The sequence below is a fragment of the Amphiura filiformis genome, unplaced genomic scaffold, assembly GCF_039555335.1.
Source record: "Amphiura filiformis unplaced genomic scaffold, Afil_fr2py scaffold_402, whole genome shotgun sequence".
Lineage (NCBI taxonomy): Eukaryota > Metazoa > Echinodermata > Ophiuroidea > Amphilepidida > Amphiuridae > Amphiura > Amphiura filiformis.
The window spans coordinates 10,349-29,149 of NW_027305866.1; the positions used below are offsets into that span (position 1 = coordinate 10,349).

Genomic DNA, 18,801 nt, shown 5'->3' on the forward strand with positions numbered 1-18,801 from the left:
GATGGCCTCTTTTGTCTTAATAGCTCAAAATGTATTGCTATGGTAACCCTTGGAATGAAAAAGATCAACCTAAACCCATTTAAAATGTTGCTTTTGCTAGAGTGCCTGGTCGTTATTACTGGTTACTGCGGGTCGTATAGAATGTAATGGTCCTATAATGGGTTTCTTTGTGCTATTTGATTTCTGTTCTAAAATATGATGCATAGATTTGGAGTTATTGCTACTATTAAACAAGAGGGGATAATTTGAGTGATGTCTTTAAATACTGCGCCAATAAAGTATCCTTACATTTGGAAAAATAATCACAATTTCCAAACTGAACAATAACGCTTCATTGAAGAAACTGTGTTGTCTCTTTTTTGCGCTTGTTGGAATATTTTTGCGCCTTGTATAGGCCAGTTTGTCACTTTTAAAACTGGACCTTCGCCTATTCAATTGCTTGTAACTTTACTTCTTGAGGTCACATTGGATTCAATGCGGTATCATAATGTGCAGGATTAGCTAGTGCATCTATTAAAAAAAACAAATTTACCCCAATATTGTCCCAGTTTTGAAATTGTGATTATTTTTCCAAGTGTAAGGATACTTTATTGGCGCAGTATAAGTGCATTGCATTAGTCAATATAGTCGCACGTACCACCATTTTTGTCAATATAGATTTTGGTCAATGTAATAACTCCATGGTGAAGCATTACAAGTCCCTATTTGGGACGAATTTAAACTGTCCCCTTTATGAATATGAATGATATAAGTGCGAATTACTCTGGGAAAACCTATACTTGGTACTTGGTTGTGGGTCCTCCTAAACACTCCAAGAAGAGTTTTAACTCTATTCTTTCATATTCTTATATAATTTTCTAAAAGATCATCAACATAATCTATAACGAACTGAACACTGTCCTTTTATATAGCCTATTATATATCCATTTTATCAACACCTGACGAATATAAATGACATATGTTTTAAAATGAATGACAAAAGACAAAATTGCTTTTACGATTCAGTAATCATCGTCACGCGAGACGAAATTGACCAATGATACAAATGTGAAATATACTGATACAAATATGAAATTCAATGATCAAATAATGAAATTGGTTTTGAGTTTGTGCGACTTCGATTTTTTAGGACAAATTTAAACTTTCTTTTTCATGAATATGAATGACACAAGTGCGAAATACTCTGGAAAAACCTATACTTTCCGAGTGCATTAGTTATAATATAAAAACAAAAGGTATAATATCAGTTTGAAATTTAGGAAAACATATTTTGAGTATCTTGGTATATCAATGACCCCGTTTCTGGGCCAAGTTTAGTATATGGATTTTTCCATTTTTTTTAAAAACAGCCTCATTTTGGCTCACGATAGCCAACATTTTCAAAATTTGCTAAAGATTATGTAACACTCAGTATTTTTAGATTAACAGGCTGTTGTTGTTTATTTACATGTACATCCAAACTTTGGTTTATAATGAAGTACAGACTTGACATTTAGTATGGAATATTTGTTCACAAAATCCACGACTGGTCTGGAAGGGGTCTGCATAAACCGCACGGGCTAAATATTAATTGGGCTGTGTCTGGAGATCAGTGGCGTAACTAGGGAGGGGGGGGGGCAAGAGGATAAAAGCGTGCAACCGGGCGCTACCCCTAGGGGGGCGCCAAATCAGGCCTCACTTAGAAAAATATTGAACCTACCATTTGGTATGCATGAGCATGATTGCAATTTCATAATGTCTTATTAATATTAAAAAGATATTCTCGGGTGGGGTGGGTGGGATGGGGGGGGGGTAGGAGCGCCAATTTTGTTTCTTGCCCCGGGCACTACCAACCCTAGTTAAGCCACTGCTGGAGATGGTGTAAAATAATTGTTTATAGAAAAGCTGTGTTCCAATATCTGTGCTGTCACCGGAGTGATTTTGAATAGATAGACAGGCGTACGATCACGGTGTTTGGAAATCGCAAAGACTGGTTCTGTTTTTTTGAAAATTCGTGTTTATGGAAGGCTTGGAAGCTAAAGCTAAACAACAAAGAAAGGTGAAGAAAAATAAGAGCACAACATCTGAACATAAAAGTAAAGGTCTGGTGGTGATCCCTTACGTAGTCGGAAATTAGTAGAACACTCATGAAACATTACGTTTTGTTACCTGGAGAGATTTGATCATGTCTCACCTCATTTTTCAACCAAATCGACGGTAATAACTCTTGTAGTGAGGGATCAACATTTAACCACAAATTGCCTCAAGCAAAACTCACTTCCTGGGAACTAAATACCACACAAGGTTATTTTTATGTAACTCATTGACCCATTTGTGTTATATACTGCCTCTAGCTATAATGACATCCTTGTGATCTGGTCAACTCATTGACAGATACGAACCTCAGGAGGGAATTCAATTCAAACATCAAAACTAAAGCTCTGTAATTATAAGAATGTACTTTTTGTAGTTTACTACAAAGTTGTATTCTCTTTTATGCCACTTTGTTTGTTTGTTCATTTCTTTACCTTATATCTGCAGAAGAGCGCTTTATATGTTCAAAAGCTAATCTATCTGAAGCTGGCGTTCCATTCTTGACCTTTCAGGTTAGCAAGAGAAATAGCAACTATTTTAAACTGTTGCGATTTGGTAGTTCACATGATCACATCTTCTTGCAAATGGTAGTGAGCTCTGGCAAAAATTGCATTGATCATTTCATCGCGAGTGTATAAAAGAATGCAAATATCACAGAAAGATATACTTTTGTAGGTCCTGTGGTTCTTGAGTTATATTGTGAAAAAGGGCTGAAACAACAACACTTTTGTAAAACTTACATAACTCATTAACAACAATAAATCAAGCAAGTTTTCAAAGTATATGATTTGTAGAATGAACCTTTGCAAAACTTCAAAGTGTTATTTTTCAATAATATATTGATTTAGATAATGAAAATCGATTTTTGGCTGCTTCGACTAATAATACCTCGTCTACCCTTAAAAAGGTAATTTGTATTTAATTTATTACTGCTTAACGATGGTTAAGTTTATGTTTGCACCACTGCTTTAAGAAATGTGTAAATTTGACTGTACACGACGAATGAGCCGTAAATGTCCTAAATTGTATTCTGAGTTATAGTGTAAAATGTGCATGAAGGTCGTATTCATAGGTACCTGAAGTTGGTGCGACAAGTATCTGATTTTAATAGCGCTAGTCAAACATCTTTTAAACCAATCAATAATCCTATTGCTGAAGAGGATAATAAGCTTCTACCTATTTCTGTAGAACTTTCAAATAGCTCTGGTCTTTGTTTGCTTTGTCTAAATCCTGTTCAAGTGGTGGATTACAAAGCATTGTATTTTGTCTAGGTATGTACCCGGGGGGGTCACTCCCATTGTGGTCTGTACACCATCCGCGATAATCAATTTTTGAAAAGCACCCTAAACAAGGATTTAACCCTAGGCTAAAACAATACCCTAAACAGGTGTTTTCATACCCTAAACAGGGATTTTATTCCTTGCATCAAATTTCATACCCTAAATTTCATTTCCGCGTATTAGCAATTGCAATTTTGCTACCCTTTTTTCCAATATTTCATGTTTTTGACACCCTAAATGCGTTACGCGCGTATCGTGCTTACCCACGAAAAACTACCCTTTTTACGCGTTTTCATTATCGCGGATGGTGTACAGGCCACAATGGGAGTGACCCCCGGGGTATGTATAACCAACAATTAACAAGAGAGGACCTCGTTGACTTGGGGATGATTTGAAATGACCGCCAATTATGACTGTTTGATTTTTATTACCAGCAATGTGGAAAAGGAGACACATGTAGAACCGAAAAAGGTACTATTTTGTTGAAGGAGCAACGTTCAACAAACCATAACCCCGCTTCTGGATATCGTTTGAAGTCAAATGGTATACCATTTTAAAGCTTATGATATATATTTTCTAAACATGAAATAAAACTAAATTGACCGGGGAGGAATTTACGGCTCATTGTTAGTGTACAGTCACAAATATGGACTGGAAAGCTAGTTGGCAGCATCCCTGGTATTTTTTGGTTAGTTTACAACGATTTTAAAGTCATTCCAGTTATCTGTGCTATTTACAAGTGGAATTATATACATGTAAAATTCTTCAACGTCTCTACATAAAAAAACATCATGAAAGTTAACATTTAGAGAAACTATACTGAATTAAATTAATGCGTCAAAAACAACACCATTGTTCCTGTAATAGCAGCGATAATTAACACAAAAGCTATTGCCAGGAATATGTTGTCTATCTTGTTGGCTATTATTTGCCATTCATTACTATCAATGTGATGAACAAGTAAGCCTTCTTTCTTGCAACTCCTTTTGACAGAGTCATCCAGGCACTCAGTAAGTGGTGTCTCATGACCATAGGAAACAGCATTTACAGAACCATTTCCCTTCTTCAATGATTTGAGGCCATTTGAATTTGGTTCTGAATCGTCATTTTCATCTAAAGTTTTCACACGTAAGCGATGATCTTCAACAGATGGGTCTACCGAAGATTGCAACTTGACATTTTCCGAAGCCAGTGTGGAACTGGTCGGGCTTTGTCTTGATGGTATAATACCGCCACCAGTACACCAGAGATAACGGATAAGCAACTAATCAAAATCATTGGAGCGAAGTAATAACCTATCGTAAAAATGAAAACAGAACGAAAGAGGTTGTTTGTTAGTTCATAGGCATATTTTAATCCCATAAAAATCTGAGTGCAAATTTAGTTATATAATTGGAATTATTTGAACAACATATTTATAATCATATGATAGAAATATTTAAAAAAAAGTATTTTGCATCACCAATTCGTCGTGAACACTGTATACTATATATGTAAAAAAAACGTACCCTACAATTTGAGTCCACTACTCCCTAGCAGTGATCTAGAGGTTCTATAATAACACCTCATAGTAAAAAAAATATTCGTAGACATGGGTGTTGAACTCAACCATTTTTCAAAACCCCTTGCTCCTAGACTTACTTACTTATGAACGGGGTATTGTGTGATGATGGCGGAAGCAAGTTTCCTATCAACTGCTGAAAGAGCACTAAGGCAAGCAAGTTGGTGATGCCAAGAGATACCTTTTCACCAGAGGCAGTCGGCAGAATAAAGGTTAGCAAATTCAAAACGGACAACATGATACCCGGAAGTAATAATGAAATTACGTAATACCAAGGAAGGCGTTTGAGAACCACTGTGTAAAGAATCTCCGGGAAGAATCTGAAAAACGGTTGAAAAATATAATACAAAATCTAAATTATTTTCATCATACAAAAATAGAAATTCTTCGCTTGGTCATAACTTTTGAATGGTTTATGCAAACGTGTTTTTGTTCGTATAAATATGTATTCTTTTCATACCAAAGTTTTCTTTTTATACCAAATTTGAACCAGAAAGGCACAAATAGGCCTAATAGGGATAATGTTAATAATAATAATTATTATTTCATTATTTTCATTATTGTTATATTAGTATGAAGATATTTGTTTGTTTGTTTGATTTGTTCGGGTTTTGACAACCCTGGATAACCCAAGAAAGCCTCTATTGAAGCTTATTTCCATTGGGGTCCATTTGAACACCGAGACGGGTTGGGAACAGTCAGGGGTTAACACCATACTATTTTCGAAACTGGCTGCGAGATACATGTACCGGTATGGCTCTTTGTACACGGGACCGACGGCTTAACGTCCCCTCCGAAGGACGGAGTACTTTCATGATTCATTTACCCAATTCTAAATGAACCATGGGAGAGCGGAAGTCTGAATTTAATCTACAGAAGTTGCCAATTAATTTCAGACTTTTTTTTTTTCAAGTCAATATCCCAGCAAATCGTCACCGCCGGGAATCGAACCCGGGACCTCATGCACTAAAGGCAAGTACCCTAACCATTGCGCCACGCTCTCCCTCATTTTATTTGCATATTAAATATTAATATTATTACCAAGATGATGATGATGATGATGATGATGATGATGATGATGATGATGAATGTTTCTTTGCGCGCACGCCTCCGGCCTTGTAACTAAAACATATGGCTTTTTGTACGAGCTGTACTTACCCAAAAGGATCATAATCAACAATCTCACGTTGACCAACAACGTCTTCTAATTCCCATACTCCAGTTCCACTAAATTCTTTCCCAAAAACTGTGTGATGAATTGTAACATTCATCTGCTGCAAGTTATAAGTCCAGGATCCAAATCTTAAAGGGCAACGTTGAGTATCAAATGGAAAGAGTCGAGCATCAATAACACAAACTGTTTTGAATATGTTAGGAGAAGCCCATGTTACCCTGCCATCAGGGAAGACAAACGCATCATTATTTCCAATTCCAAAGTCTTCAAAGTGTCCATCAATACTGTGAATATTATCAAAAGATTATATATACTTTAAATGAATAAAAAAGTAGACTCTGGTTACTACAATATGGTAATACACTTATAGTAAACATTGCTTTAGAGTGTTATTTTACGCAAATATCGCAAGGCACGGGCTGCTATGTAGAACGCATGCATGCGCGTATTTTTTTGGGGGGGGGGGCTTTGGGGGCGTCAGCCCCCCGGGGTAAAAGCAAGGGGCGGCCAAAATGAAGGGCGGCGGAAGAAGAAGGGGCGGCAAAAACAGGGGCGGCAAAAACGAAGGGGCGGCAAAAATAATTTGTAAATAAAAAAGGGCGGAAAAATTTGATAAAGCATAACAAATTTGGAAAAAATTGTACTATACATCACTTTTTGGGCGCTAACACCTGAAAACCCGTTTCGGCCCATTTTGACCCATTTCCATCCATTTCCACCCGTTTCGACCCATTTCGCTAAATAGTAATTCCCATACCGGTTTTGTTTACATGATTTCGAGCTTCCAAAAAAGGCTTTACTGGGATGCACTATTTTTGCCCATGATTCGGACGAAAAGGGCTTTATTGTGACAATGTGCGCGAAAAATGTTGTATTTTTTCAAAATTTTGGCTCATGATCGAGGTGAATTTTGGTAGTGGAAAAGGGGCTCCTTGTCCATTTTCTTTTGGCTCCTTGCCCCTTTTGTTTTCCTTTGCCCTCCAGATTTTCTCTTTCATTTTTTGTCAGAGGGGCACGTTTTTTCTTTCATTTTTTGTCAGGCTGCCCCCCCCCGCTAGCTACGCTACTGACGCATGCAAAAACGTCCGGCAAGATGTTGGCTATAAAGGGTCGGCTGCAGTGCAGCAATGTCGGCAGGCTTCAAAGACAGCCCGCAGACAGAGTCCGCACTGCAGCCGACCATCATGCAACAACCTGAATAATTTAATAATTTAATTGCACATCGCTTTGAAACGGCCTAGTGTATGAGGTAATGGTACCAAGGGGGTGACACTAAATTCACGGTTGTTCTATTAGCAACGCAAAATCTATGAAAAATTCAGCTGGTTTACTAGCTAGAAAGTGAGGCCAGTTATCGATCCGTTATAGCTCGTTATGAATAATTCATGTTCGACCCCTTGGATCATGTTAATTGAGTTTGGCAAATAACAACGTTGTTAGTTTTGCGAACTTTGCCTGTTCAATGAGAGTATAGCGCGCCCCAATACATCTGGGCACAAAACAGGCGAAAACGATCCAGTTTAATGAAATGGCGGACGGGTATTCCCATCAGGCACCAGTGATATGTTTTTTCAAAGAAAGTCTACTAATTTGATATGAAATGACATTTTGCAATAGCAAAGTCAAAATTAGGACTTGCTGTCAATAATATGAAGGAAATTATGTGACAGAGGCAAGGTGGGAAATACAAGTAGTATTTAAGTTATAATAACCTTTGATACCCGACCTGACCTTCCATCATGGCGCCTTATTCGTCTTTATGTATTTCTATTATGCTCTCAAGTAAAATAAAATACCAATCTGCTCTGAGCAGACAATGTTACTTGGCTCCCAGCATGAATTATTGATTTTATACGGAAGTAAAGAAATGCACAGTGTATGTGCATGATGTGCAAGCATACTCCAAATATTTACGGTAAATCTGAATAGTGGTCACATGTTAACATATCATGTGTTCGGGAAATCACGTGGCAACATTTTTAAGATTTCAGGCTTGTTTACTAGTTAATTGCCATTTGTACTCTTTATTATTTATCTTTGTTAATTAACATATATTTTAAATGCTGATAAATCGTGGTTGGCTACCCATGATATCTGTTAAATTCAATGTTTTATGAATATAATTCTACCACGCAGAGGGGGTCACGCAGCAGAATTTCACATCACCTGACTTAGCTACATTTCGAAGCTCTGCTCTTCAAATTCATGTAAATTTCAAAGTTTATACATTTAATATATTTAATATGATACTAATTTTTGTTATAACCAACTGGTACACGAAATATACTAGCTTATTACCTATACAGAAAGGTGATTATCAGCCTTCACTCAGCAAATTGACATGCCCGGCATATGCAGCCATTCTCCGTCTGGATAACATGACTGTCGCCCTCAATACGTCTGGGCGCAAATTTAAAATTTACATATCAATGCGGCCTCATGCTAATTAAAGCTGCCCCATCCAGGAGTTCGTCTATGATGGTACTTTAACCTGGGTTGGCAATGAATTAAAAGAGACCACGCCTCTGGATGTAAATTTTCGCTTAGCCGACTCGCTCTTTATTAGTGGGCTGACCAGATTACCTTGTGACCCTGCTCTAGTCAGGTGGTTGTGACCAAGGAGTTTATATAGGAAGGAGAGGAAATAGATTATGTAACGCTTATTGTTCCCTTGTGCCAATTGGAGTTCCCGACACGCTATTCATCGAGAGGTACCTTTTGTTCGAGACAAAGGGCTTCCGCCATTAAATCGGTAACAGACCTGACCAGCGTATTAACGCTATAATAGGCAGGCTACTGTCAATAAGTGATGAAACGAAAGTCACGTAAAAGCGCCTATACGAACGAGAGGTACCTTTTGTACTAGTCCATCCCAAGGGTGTGCGTGAGTTGTCGCATGCACACAAAACAGAGGTTCACCTACAATACAAACCTATTGCAGCGCCCAAATTGGTTTGGGCGCTCATTTGATTATACTCAGTGAACACGCTTTGCTCTACCATTTCGCTACGGACAGTTCAGCAGCATAGGCAAAGTGTGCGCTCTGTGTGGCGGATATAAGAATCTACACACAAGTAAGTTGTCTACATTGTTTGCCAATAGAGTCTACATATAAGGATTTGAAGTAATTATGTCTACATATAAGGATTTGAAGTAATTATGATATCATTCCTACTGTAGTATTTTTAAGGACATTAGCCGCGGTCCACATCGTGTTTTATTATGTATAGGCCTACCATAGTATTTACATGAGCATCGCGTATATAGGAGTCTACCCTGGACCTCAAATGTGATATATTTGCTGATAACTCGAGAAGCATAGCCATACTATTTCTGAATTAATCAATAAAGCAAAGCAAATCATACTTGTAGGCCTATAATACTATATTAAATATAATTGCGGACCAACCGATACAGCTCGATACGCCCAATGTATGAATAAAAGCACCTAACAATAAAGTCACCCAATTGAACAGTTGTAGGTGTCGATCGCACGACTTCATTAATATTGATTGGCAACATTTTCCAATATGTCAGCGCTCAAATCGGACACAATAGAACAATAGACTCTTCAGTGCGTTGGTTGTGACTCGAAGCAACTGTGTGGAATATATTGCACAGGGGTGATGGGAGTAGGCTACAAAGGCTTTGTACATACGTACAGCATGTACAAGGCCGGATACACCACATTTCGCCATACTGCATTTTAGAAACGCTTGCTGTTAGAATAAGAAAAATTTTAATTGTAATTATTGCACAGGTCACGGCGACCCTGTGACCTTTCCGGAAAAAGCCGAGTGGCAGGTTTTCAAATAAATATTTTCTGTGTAAAAACTGTACCATCAGATAGGTAATGGAATATATGAATATTAACTGTACATCTATCACAACAATTTTTGATAACAACTTGCGTCACAATTGATCTAGTATAGAAGGTAGAGAATTTATTCCAATCTTATATACGCCATTTTTTGTTGTTGAATTAAGTGAAAATTAATTCTGTAAAAACTGTAATTTTTTTATGTAATTTTCACATTAGACCCGACAAAAGATTACCGTTTTGTTGTTATGATAATCTAATCTTTTGATTTCGTAAATAAAATTAGGGGTCTAATGTGGATTTAGGATGCAAACTGGAACAGTCCAATGCCTTGTCAAAAGCATTTGCTTCAAAATGGAGTTCGGATGCACTTCGTAATACAACTTCCGCCACTGCGGGAAACCACATGCACAGCAGAGCATGTGGCCGATATCAAAATCGATTTTATGTATTGTGTATGTAGGCCTATTCATAGGACCCTCGTATTAATTGTCTCTATGCGCTTGAGAATTCAACAATATAAATAATGGTAGCTTTATTATAATACACATTAATGTTTTAAGCAGATAAAATTTCAAAATATGATGTAGTAATGAAGTTGCGATTTATTAATATTATATGTTTAAATTTTCACGATGACACTATCAAGTCCTTCGTGGTTGAGCGGTCTAAGGCGCTGGTCATATGGTATATGTGATAGCGGCGCAGTGCAGCGTGGGTTCGAGCCCCGCCTCTGCCTAATTAAATTTCCTTCTTTTTTTTAAATTTCATATTATGTTAGGGAAATGTGGCTGGGAGAAAGTATGTATGGCGAAGAGTGGTGTGAAGGCCGGATAACCGGTCATTACCTTTTGTTGGCGCCTGGGCACGACAACATGTACGGTATGGCCGCAAAATGTGCTAATTTTTTTTGCCATCCCAGCAAACACAAAACGTTTTCGACATCATTCGCAAAAGGTTATAAAAGGTTGTCAGAAAACGTTTAAATGTCGGGTTATATAAAGGGTATATTAAGAGTATAAAACGTTTTCATAACCTTAAAAACATATTTTGATAATTTACTGCTCAGCAAACAAAAATGTTTTACAGAAAACGTTTAAATGTCGGGTTATATAAAGGGTATAAAAACGTTTTAATAACATTCCAAAAACATTCTTGAAAACTTGATACAAAACATTCTAAACAAAATGTTATTTTGGAGTTGAAAAAATATTTTGCGAAAAACGTTTGCCCAAAATATTTTCAATAACGTTTTAAAAACGTTCACATGACCTTTATATAACCCGACATTTAAATGTTATTTAAAGGTTTTGAAAAAAACATTTTAAGAACATTTCTGTGGTTGCTGGGTTCAAATATTTTAACATAATGTTATTTAAGTATTGACACAATATTTGGCAAAAATAGTTTACAAAAATAGTTTACAATAACATTTTTTGAAAAACATTTAAAAATATTGTTGTAGTGTGTTTTCATACAAAACGTTTTATAACGTTATCATGACCTTTATATAACCCGACATTTTAATGTTATTAAAACGTTCTTGCCTAAACCAAAAGCCAAAATATAACTTATTTAAAACGTTTTTAAAACGTTTTTGTGTTTGCTGGGATATTGAAGCTAATTAATGATCAAATATGGTTGAAATTGGAAGCTAAAGAAATTGAAAGGTAGATAACGGCATTTAAAAACGGCAAAAAATTGCACATGACCCCACACCCTTATATATACTAACTTGTCATATAAGTGTAGATCTGGACGCCAAATCAATGAAGTTGGAACACCCAAGTACGGAATGGGATATTTGCTTGAATTCCAAGTTAGAAACTCATCGTGCCACACCTTTGCGAGATAAAAGCACACAGATAAAACTAATAAATAAAACTAATAAATAAATGCAACAAACAATTTATTAAATGCAACAAACAATTTATTAAATGCAACAAACAATTTATTAAATGCAACAAACAATTTATTAAATGCAACAAACAATTTATTAATATTTAATAAATAAAGCCTATAAAATTAGTCAATTAATTGATTATTAATGCTACAGAAAATTACCAGTGCTGCAGAAAGAGTTTGAAGTTGTTATTGAAAAGTTGGAGGAAGCCCAAGAGGTACCACCTACAACTGCTCATGCCACAATGTTCATATATTTATTGAAGCACCACCACTCGAAGAACATTAAGGTATTTTAGCAGTTCCTTAAACCTTTTTGCGCAAAATAACTTACCATTTTCAAAAATGCGGCTACTGTCAACGTTTGCATATGTTCGTTCTGTATAGTAATGCAAAATATAATTATAAAGACTATAATTTGTATTAACCCTGGTCCAACTAAGGCATTTTTGTAACATGTCTAACGAAATAAATGGATAGGTATGGAATTCAGACTCAATGATGGTAAGCTCAACTGTTTACCAAGGGGTCCATATTAATTACCCCAGTGCATATCGCACACTCGAGCTCACTCCCAAAATATTACACACTTAGGGACCGTTCACAAACACTTGTCAGGAGGCCCTGATGCAAAAAGGAGGGCCCTTAAAAGTTTGGACCCTCCTAAGGGGGGCTCTGAAAATGTTTTTGGCATATTATAAGCTAAAAAATCAGTGTTTCAGAGTACAAATTTCACAATGAAAGTTGTATAGATTTGTTTAAAGTTGCACTAAATTTCATACAACAGTTATCCTTGATTTTAGATTTCTTCCCTCTTCCCTTTTCTCTTCTTCCTTCCCTTTCCTTTGTTGCTCTTTTTCCCAGTTTTTTTGTGTCCAGGGGCCCCCGCTCCCCTTGGGTACGCCACTGGTCTCAAATGGCGCTAAGGGGTGATTTTTGAGTTTATACCCCTTGGGCCCCACTGTGGCCTTCGACCCTTCGTGGGAACCACAGGGGGCATAGAAACAAACCGGAACCAAATCAAATCTTTATTGGTTCCACTAAGGGGTGGTCCAATAATTATGTGTACCCCCGGGGTGGTGAATTATAGGGGATGGGGAGGGGAGATTTTTGGCAGGCCCTTCCTCTTCTTCCCTCTTTCTTTCCCTTTTTTTCTTCCCCCTTCCCCTGTTTTCTTCCCTCTTTTTCTCTCCTTTTTGCTCTTTTCCCCAGTTTTTCTGTGTCCGGGGGCCCTGCCCCCCCACTGGGAACGCTACTGGTCTCAGATGGCGCTAAGGGGTGATTTTTAAGTTTATACCCTTGGCCCCACTGTGACCTTCGACCCCTCGTGGGAATCACAGGGGGCATAGAAAAAATTTAACCAATCAATAGCGATTGATTATTCTACAGTACTATATTATCTTGAGCGGCTGATTTTAGTTTGCCTATGTATCTGATGATATCAATTTACTTTGCCGGGTTGCTTGTAATGTTTTGTATGATCTGATTGGCCTATATAGTATTGCTCATTCGAAACATTTCCAGCCCTACTATTTCACAGGGTCTATAGGCGCCGTGCAATAATTATGAGCAATGGGGGGGGGGGGAGGGGTAGGGAGACTTGTTGGCCAACTGAAAGGGGGGATTTTTTTTAGATAATGTATATCTATACCATTTAAGATTTGCAAACCGGGATCCCAAATTTGGCATATGCAAAGGGGGGGGGGGCAAAGATATTTTGGCAGGCCGAGAAGGGGTGGGGAGCGATTTTGGCAGGCCGAGGGGATGCATTTTGGCACGCCGTTTGGAAATGTTACCCCCGGGGTGGGCGCATAATCATTACACAGCCACAGCCCCCTAGACATTGTTAGAAATTATATATTTCAATGGTGAAAAGTGTGCATTGTGATCGAAATATTTGTCCATGAAAATGTTTGAGTTTTAGTTCTCTTACCAATTCAACGATCCTCGCAACATTCATGCGAATAACAAGTTGTACTTGAGTGCTGGAATTAACTACAGGTCGTGGTAATGTTGAACCATATTTTGACAAAAGCTCCGTTGTTAGATTATAATGGTGTCCCTTTGGGTTATTTGCATCTGTTGCTTTTGGGGAAAATACAAATGGAATTAATTTATGAACTATTGGTTAATCAATATGTCAAAATTCACATTTATGTCATATTCACATTTATACAGGGGGTCCCATAAAAAATTACCGGGCGAATAAATTTGAATGTAAGTCGAGAAATAGACATCAGAATCCAAACATTTAAACATCAGCGTGTAGCTCATCTTATACTGCATCTTATACCTTAATTTTACTGGAATCGGTTGACCGATTGTGAAGAAATGCGAACTAGTGGTTAACTGTCAATGGGCTTCATATTTTGTTCTGTGAATCCTTTTCCTTCTTTTTAAACAATCTAGGTCCTTGCAAAACATTTAAGTAGGTTTTGTTCAAATTTGAAAACCTGCTCGATATTGAAAATGATATATTGAAAATTATTTAATCGTTAATTTCTTCGCAACCAGTCAACCAAATCAAATAAAAATTTTGTATGTGATGCACAAGAAAATAGGCTAGACGCTACATTTTAATTTTTTTGATTTTGATATATATTTCTCGACTTACGGTCAATTTTATTCACTCGGTATTTTTTTCTGGGACACCCTGTACAACTATGATTTGATTTTGTTATCAGTACAATGAGTAGGTATTATAAGGCATGACAATAAATATCCGCAATACAGACACATCTTTACAAAAATAGCGAACCGACAATGTGTCGAGCAGTGGTGGCTTGTTTATTTATTACCTTTTTCATGATTCATGTCGAGGTAAATTACTTTAAAAATTAATAGTTAATTTATACACCTGGATATTTACAAAAGTATAGTTAATCGATGAACAATGATAATTTGAGGTGAAACACTGACACTGCTGATTATCAGTCACTACTTAATAATGCTTATAATTTACCAAATAAATAAGAAGAAATGTGCTTACCAAGTAAGAAATGCAAGAAAAGCCAAATAACCCAGCCATTGGGAACGTTTTTTCTCATTCCGGTACTGTTTTGCCAAACAGTTAGAGTTGTATGTTGCACTAAGTTAGAAATATTCTCATATACTGATACTGAGTAGTCCGAGGTGCTCTGACGATAACACTCCGATCGCCAGGCAATCTACGTTTGGCCAGTGGGACAACGAAAACGCTACGTGAACGAGCTAGATACTGAGCTGACATGCATAAAATGTGCGTAAGTGTATTCCAGACACCATAATTATGAATACGCGTTTCAACAGCGCCAATAACGATTAACTGTATCTCTACATAAACGTTATTATGAGTTTATTTGATTATTTGATAGTACATGGCACATTAACATTGAACATAAATTGCTCAAAGACAACGCCTTGTACTTTTCAAAGACCATAAAAATTAATGGAAATTGGTCATCTCGAAAGACTGGTTTAATAGATTTCTAAGGGTGGTCTTAACCCTGGAATTACGGTAACGTTTGGGCTTAACCGTTAATTGTTGGTTTAAAGTATATAATGGTATACATATTTAGAATGGCAAAGACTTGATGAATTCACATGTGAGGTCAAATTTGGACAAAAATGCAAATTTTTGGTGAAAATCTAAATAAAAAAAGAATTTTTTTTCCTTTCAGACCACATAACAAAAAATTCTGGTTCCCCGCATGCTGCCGGATTTGCTGCAAAGTCCATTCAGGTGGTGTTGTCCCTCTATCACTTGTCCGCTTGTAACAAGTTGAATCTTGATAACGGCCACCCATATAAATGTTTTTGAACCATTCAAGGAATGACCAATGAACCAAGTGTATAGGGATCCAGCATAAAAGATCTAACCAGGAATCTGCTGGTTAAATAATCAACGAACACAAGATTTATCATTGAAGTTACAGTTGTTACTTCCTAATAAATTTAATTAGAATGAAAATCTTGTTAAATTTACGCATTTTAATGCATACAAAAAGCCAATTTAGAAAAGCGCAACTTTTGTTGATGAATAAAATTTCGTAAATGGCTATATGATTACTCACTGAACCATAAAACATGTTTGAAATGTGTAAAAATTAATTTATGAACATCTTAACTTCACCAAAAAAATAGAAACATTCCTTTTTGATTAATTTTCTTCAAGTGAAAGAGGCCTTAAACCACATTTTTTGACCGAAAATTTGATAAATGACTGTATTTCTCAGTGAAGATGATAAAAAAATAACAACAAAACCCCGTTCACTTGATGCATAGCTAAGCAGTTCCAAACTTTAAAACAAGAGAATTGATCAAACCGTTTTTGGATTATACCAAAAATTCTTAGTGGGGACTTATTTTTTGGAACTGTTTACATGGCACCCTCTGAAGCCTCACTGGCCATCTGGACTCTGGTCAAAGATTCGCCATTCTTCAGGCTTAGAACCTTTCCCATGAGGCCCATGACCTTCTCTGGGATTCCGATCTGTTTCTTCTCAGCAAGCGTCGCTATACGCCATCTTTATTCTTCTCCTAATCCTTTTCGTCCTCATCCCAGACACGATCTACGCAACTTCATTTCTTAACAATGTATTTATAAGAAAAATATTAGCTGTTCGTGTCCACATGGTCCACCGGTTTTCATTGTCACAGATAACTTACTGTCATTTTATCCGTTTGTCCCTGCTTTGATTTTATTGTAAGGGCAATCCTCAAATCTATTGACTTGTTCATATGTCTGGTCTTCTACCAAATGTTACAAATAAATAAAAACAATTGTTATGACTTTATTTAATTATTAGATATTAGACACGGAACATTGACATTGAACATAAATTGCTCAAAGACAACGTCTTGTACTTTTCCCAAACCATTAATATGAATGACATATATATATACATTTATATATAAATGGAAATTGGTTAAGACCCTGTGTTTTAATGTGTACCATAATTGTGAGGTTACAATAAAATTGTAATTATGACAATACAAATTTTGCTTTATTTATCAAAATAGTTTCTCCACAAAAGGATACCATATCAATATGTAAGCGCTCTTTAGCAAAGTCATAGTTCATTGAATTTCAACCGTATGACAAAACAGGCGAAAATAGTAATTTGTTGCACAAGATTTGCAATTTAAAGAGAACTGGCCATTGCTCATTAACATGAGGCTAGTATATGGACAATATAAGTATGCTCTAAAATGTGAAAAATATTGTAAGGAACACTTGAGGTTTTGACTTTTAAAACCTACAGTTTGGTCAAAAATGTGCTTGGATAGGTAGTTTTCAATGGATTTACCACATTCGTCTTGCTATAACATTGAATTGCGTTATCTGTTGACCTAATGAGAAAAAGTGTTTTTAGGGGGAAGTATTGGCTTTCGTTCGATATGAAAAAAATTCTGATTGCATGAAGGGAACACTTGAGATTTTGAGAAAAACCAATCACAGATGCCCATTTTCCACTAGATCTCACACAGCTCTTATGATGCTATGCACTCAACCGTGTAGTATAACACAGACTACGTACTAGGCTAGACTCGCTGTACTGGAAATATCTGTGTGCTCAGGTTAATTGAGGTGGAAACTGCGCGTAGATACATTTATAAGAAATTGTCGAGTGCAATGACGTCCCAGTAATAAAATGAAGGCTGACGGCAATTGAGCACAAATAACCATTACGTCATTGCACGTAGACAATATCGGTGCGGGAATTTTGAATATCGCCTGTTGAGAGCCGACTGTTGTTATTCGTTTTTATGGTCAATACGAGTTTGTTTTAAATAAAACCATGTAATTGGTGGTTGATAATTATTTTTCTAACATATAAGGCATGTCATGATTGCCGGAGACCCCCTTTAAATTTAGAACACTTGAAGAGGTGACACAGAGTCACACCATCAAAACTACTAAGATAAAAATAAACTACGCAAAAATGTTTCTTTATGGTTAGGAAATTTACCCACTATTAAAATCTAGCAACCAATTTTGTACGTTTGCTAAATAATCGGATGCGGGAGATTGTCCTGCGCATTTTGACACCTCAATCACTACCCTACGACACTTTTGAGAAAATATATGAATGTTTAAGTAACACGAGGTCGAAAATGAAAATTGCAAAGAAGCATATTCAATGGTTTAGAGCCGATTCACTGATCCAAGACGGTTTCATTATTCCCGCCTTTTCAATTTTAATTTAAAGCATTTTAATTGATGCATGTTGGATAATCCTTTGCTTAATGTGCAGATAAATGATCAAAGACAAAGGTGAGTGGGTACTAAGACATTTACGTTTTGAGAGATGGATTTGGAAAAGGGATTCAAAACAGGTCATGATTACAGCTGCATTCCTGGAACCATACGGAATTGAGACACTTGAGTGGTCCAGAAGCCCTGATCTTAACCCCTTGGAGAACCTCTGGGATCAGCACAAGAGACGAGTCAACAAGAAGATAAAGGCAGATACAACTCTGGTGGGATTGCGTCGCCCGGGTGCGTCGCATCGTTATCAACGAGAGGAACGGGGTTGAGCAAGGTAACATTCGACGCCTCATTAGGAGCATGAGACGCCGCGTGGCTGCTGTAAGGGAAGTCAACGGTGGACACACAAAGTATTGAAAGACTGGTAAAGAAAGAGATTAATCTCAAGTGAAGTTGGAAGCGGCAGTATGATGCCTGAAATGTGCTCAGCAATTAAACAAAAAAATGTTTGTTGTTTTTTGTGTTCTTTTATGCTGAAAACTTGAATATGCCTTTTTGCAATTTTCATTTTTCGACCTCGTGATACTTAAGCATTTATATCTTTTCTCAGGAGTGTCGTAGAGTAGTGATTGAGGTGTCAAAATTCGCAGGACAATCACCCGCATGCGGTTATTTAGCAAACGTACAAAATTAGTCGCTAGATTTTAATAGTGGGTATATTTCCTAACCATAAAGAAACTTTTTTGCGTAGTGTATATATACAACAATCCTTCTCAACTATGACCGGCTTCTCTTTTAAAG

At 36.8% G+C, this 18,801-nt stretch overlaps 1 protein-coding gene across 1 annotated transcript; it reads right to left on the reverse strand.

The window, feature by feature from the left end:
- Positions 1–3,354: 3,354 nt before the first annotated feature.
- LOC140145568 (neuronal acetylcholine receptor subunit alpha-9-like) lies at positions 3,355–15,055 on the reverse strand. The gene is made up of 7 exons (XM_072167270.1): positions 14,800–15,055; positions 13,744–13,895; positions 12,145–12,189; positions 11,644–11,750; positions 6,073–6,372; positions 4,999–5,234; positions 3,355–4,648 (listed from the first exon to the last, which is right to left on the reverse strand). Exons 1-7 carry the CDS (start codon positions 14,855–14,857, stop codon positions 4,509–4,511), a joined length of 1,038 nt encoding a protein of 345 aa, XP_072023371.1. The 5' UTR covers positions 14,858–15,055; the 3' UTR covers positions 3,355–4,508.
- Between the last annotated feature and the right edge of the window lie 3,746 nt (positions 15,056–18,801).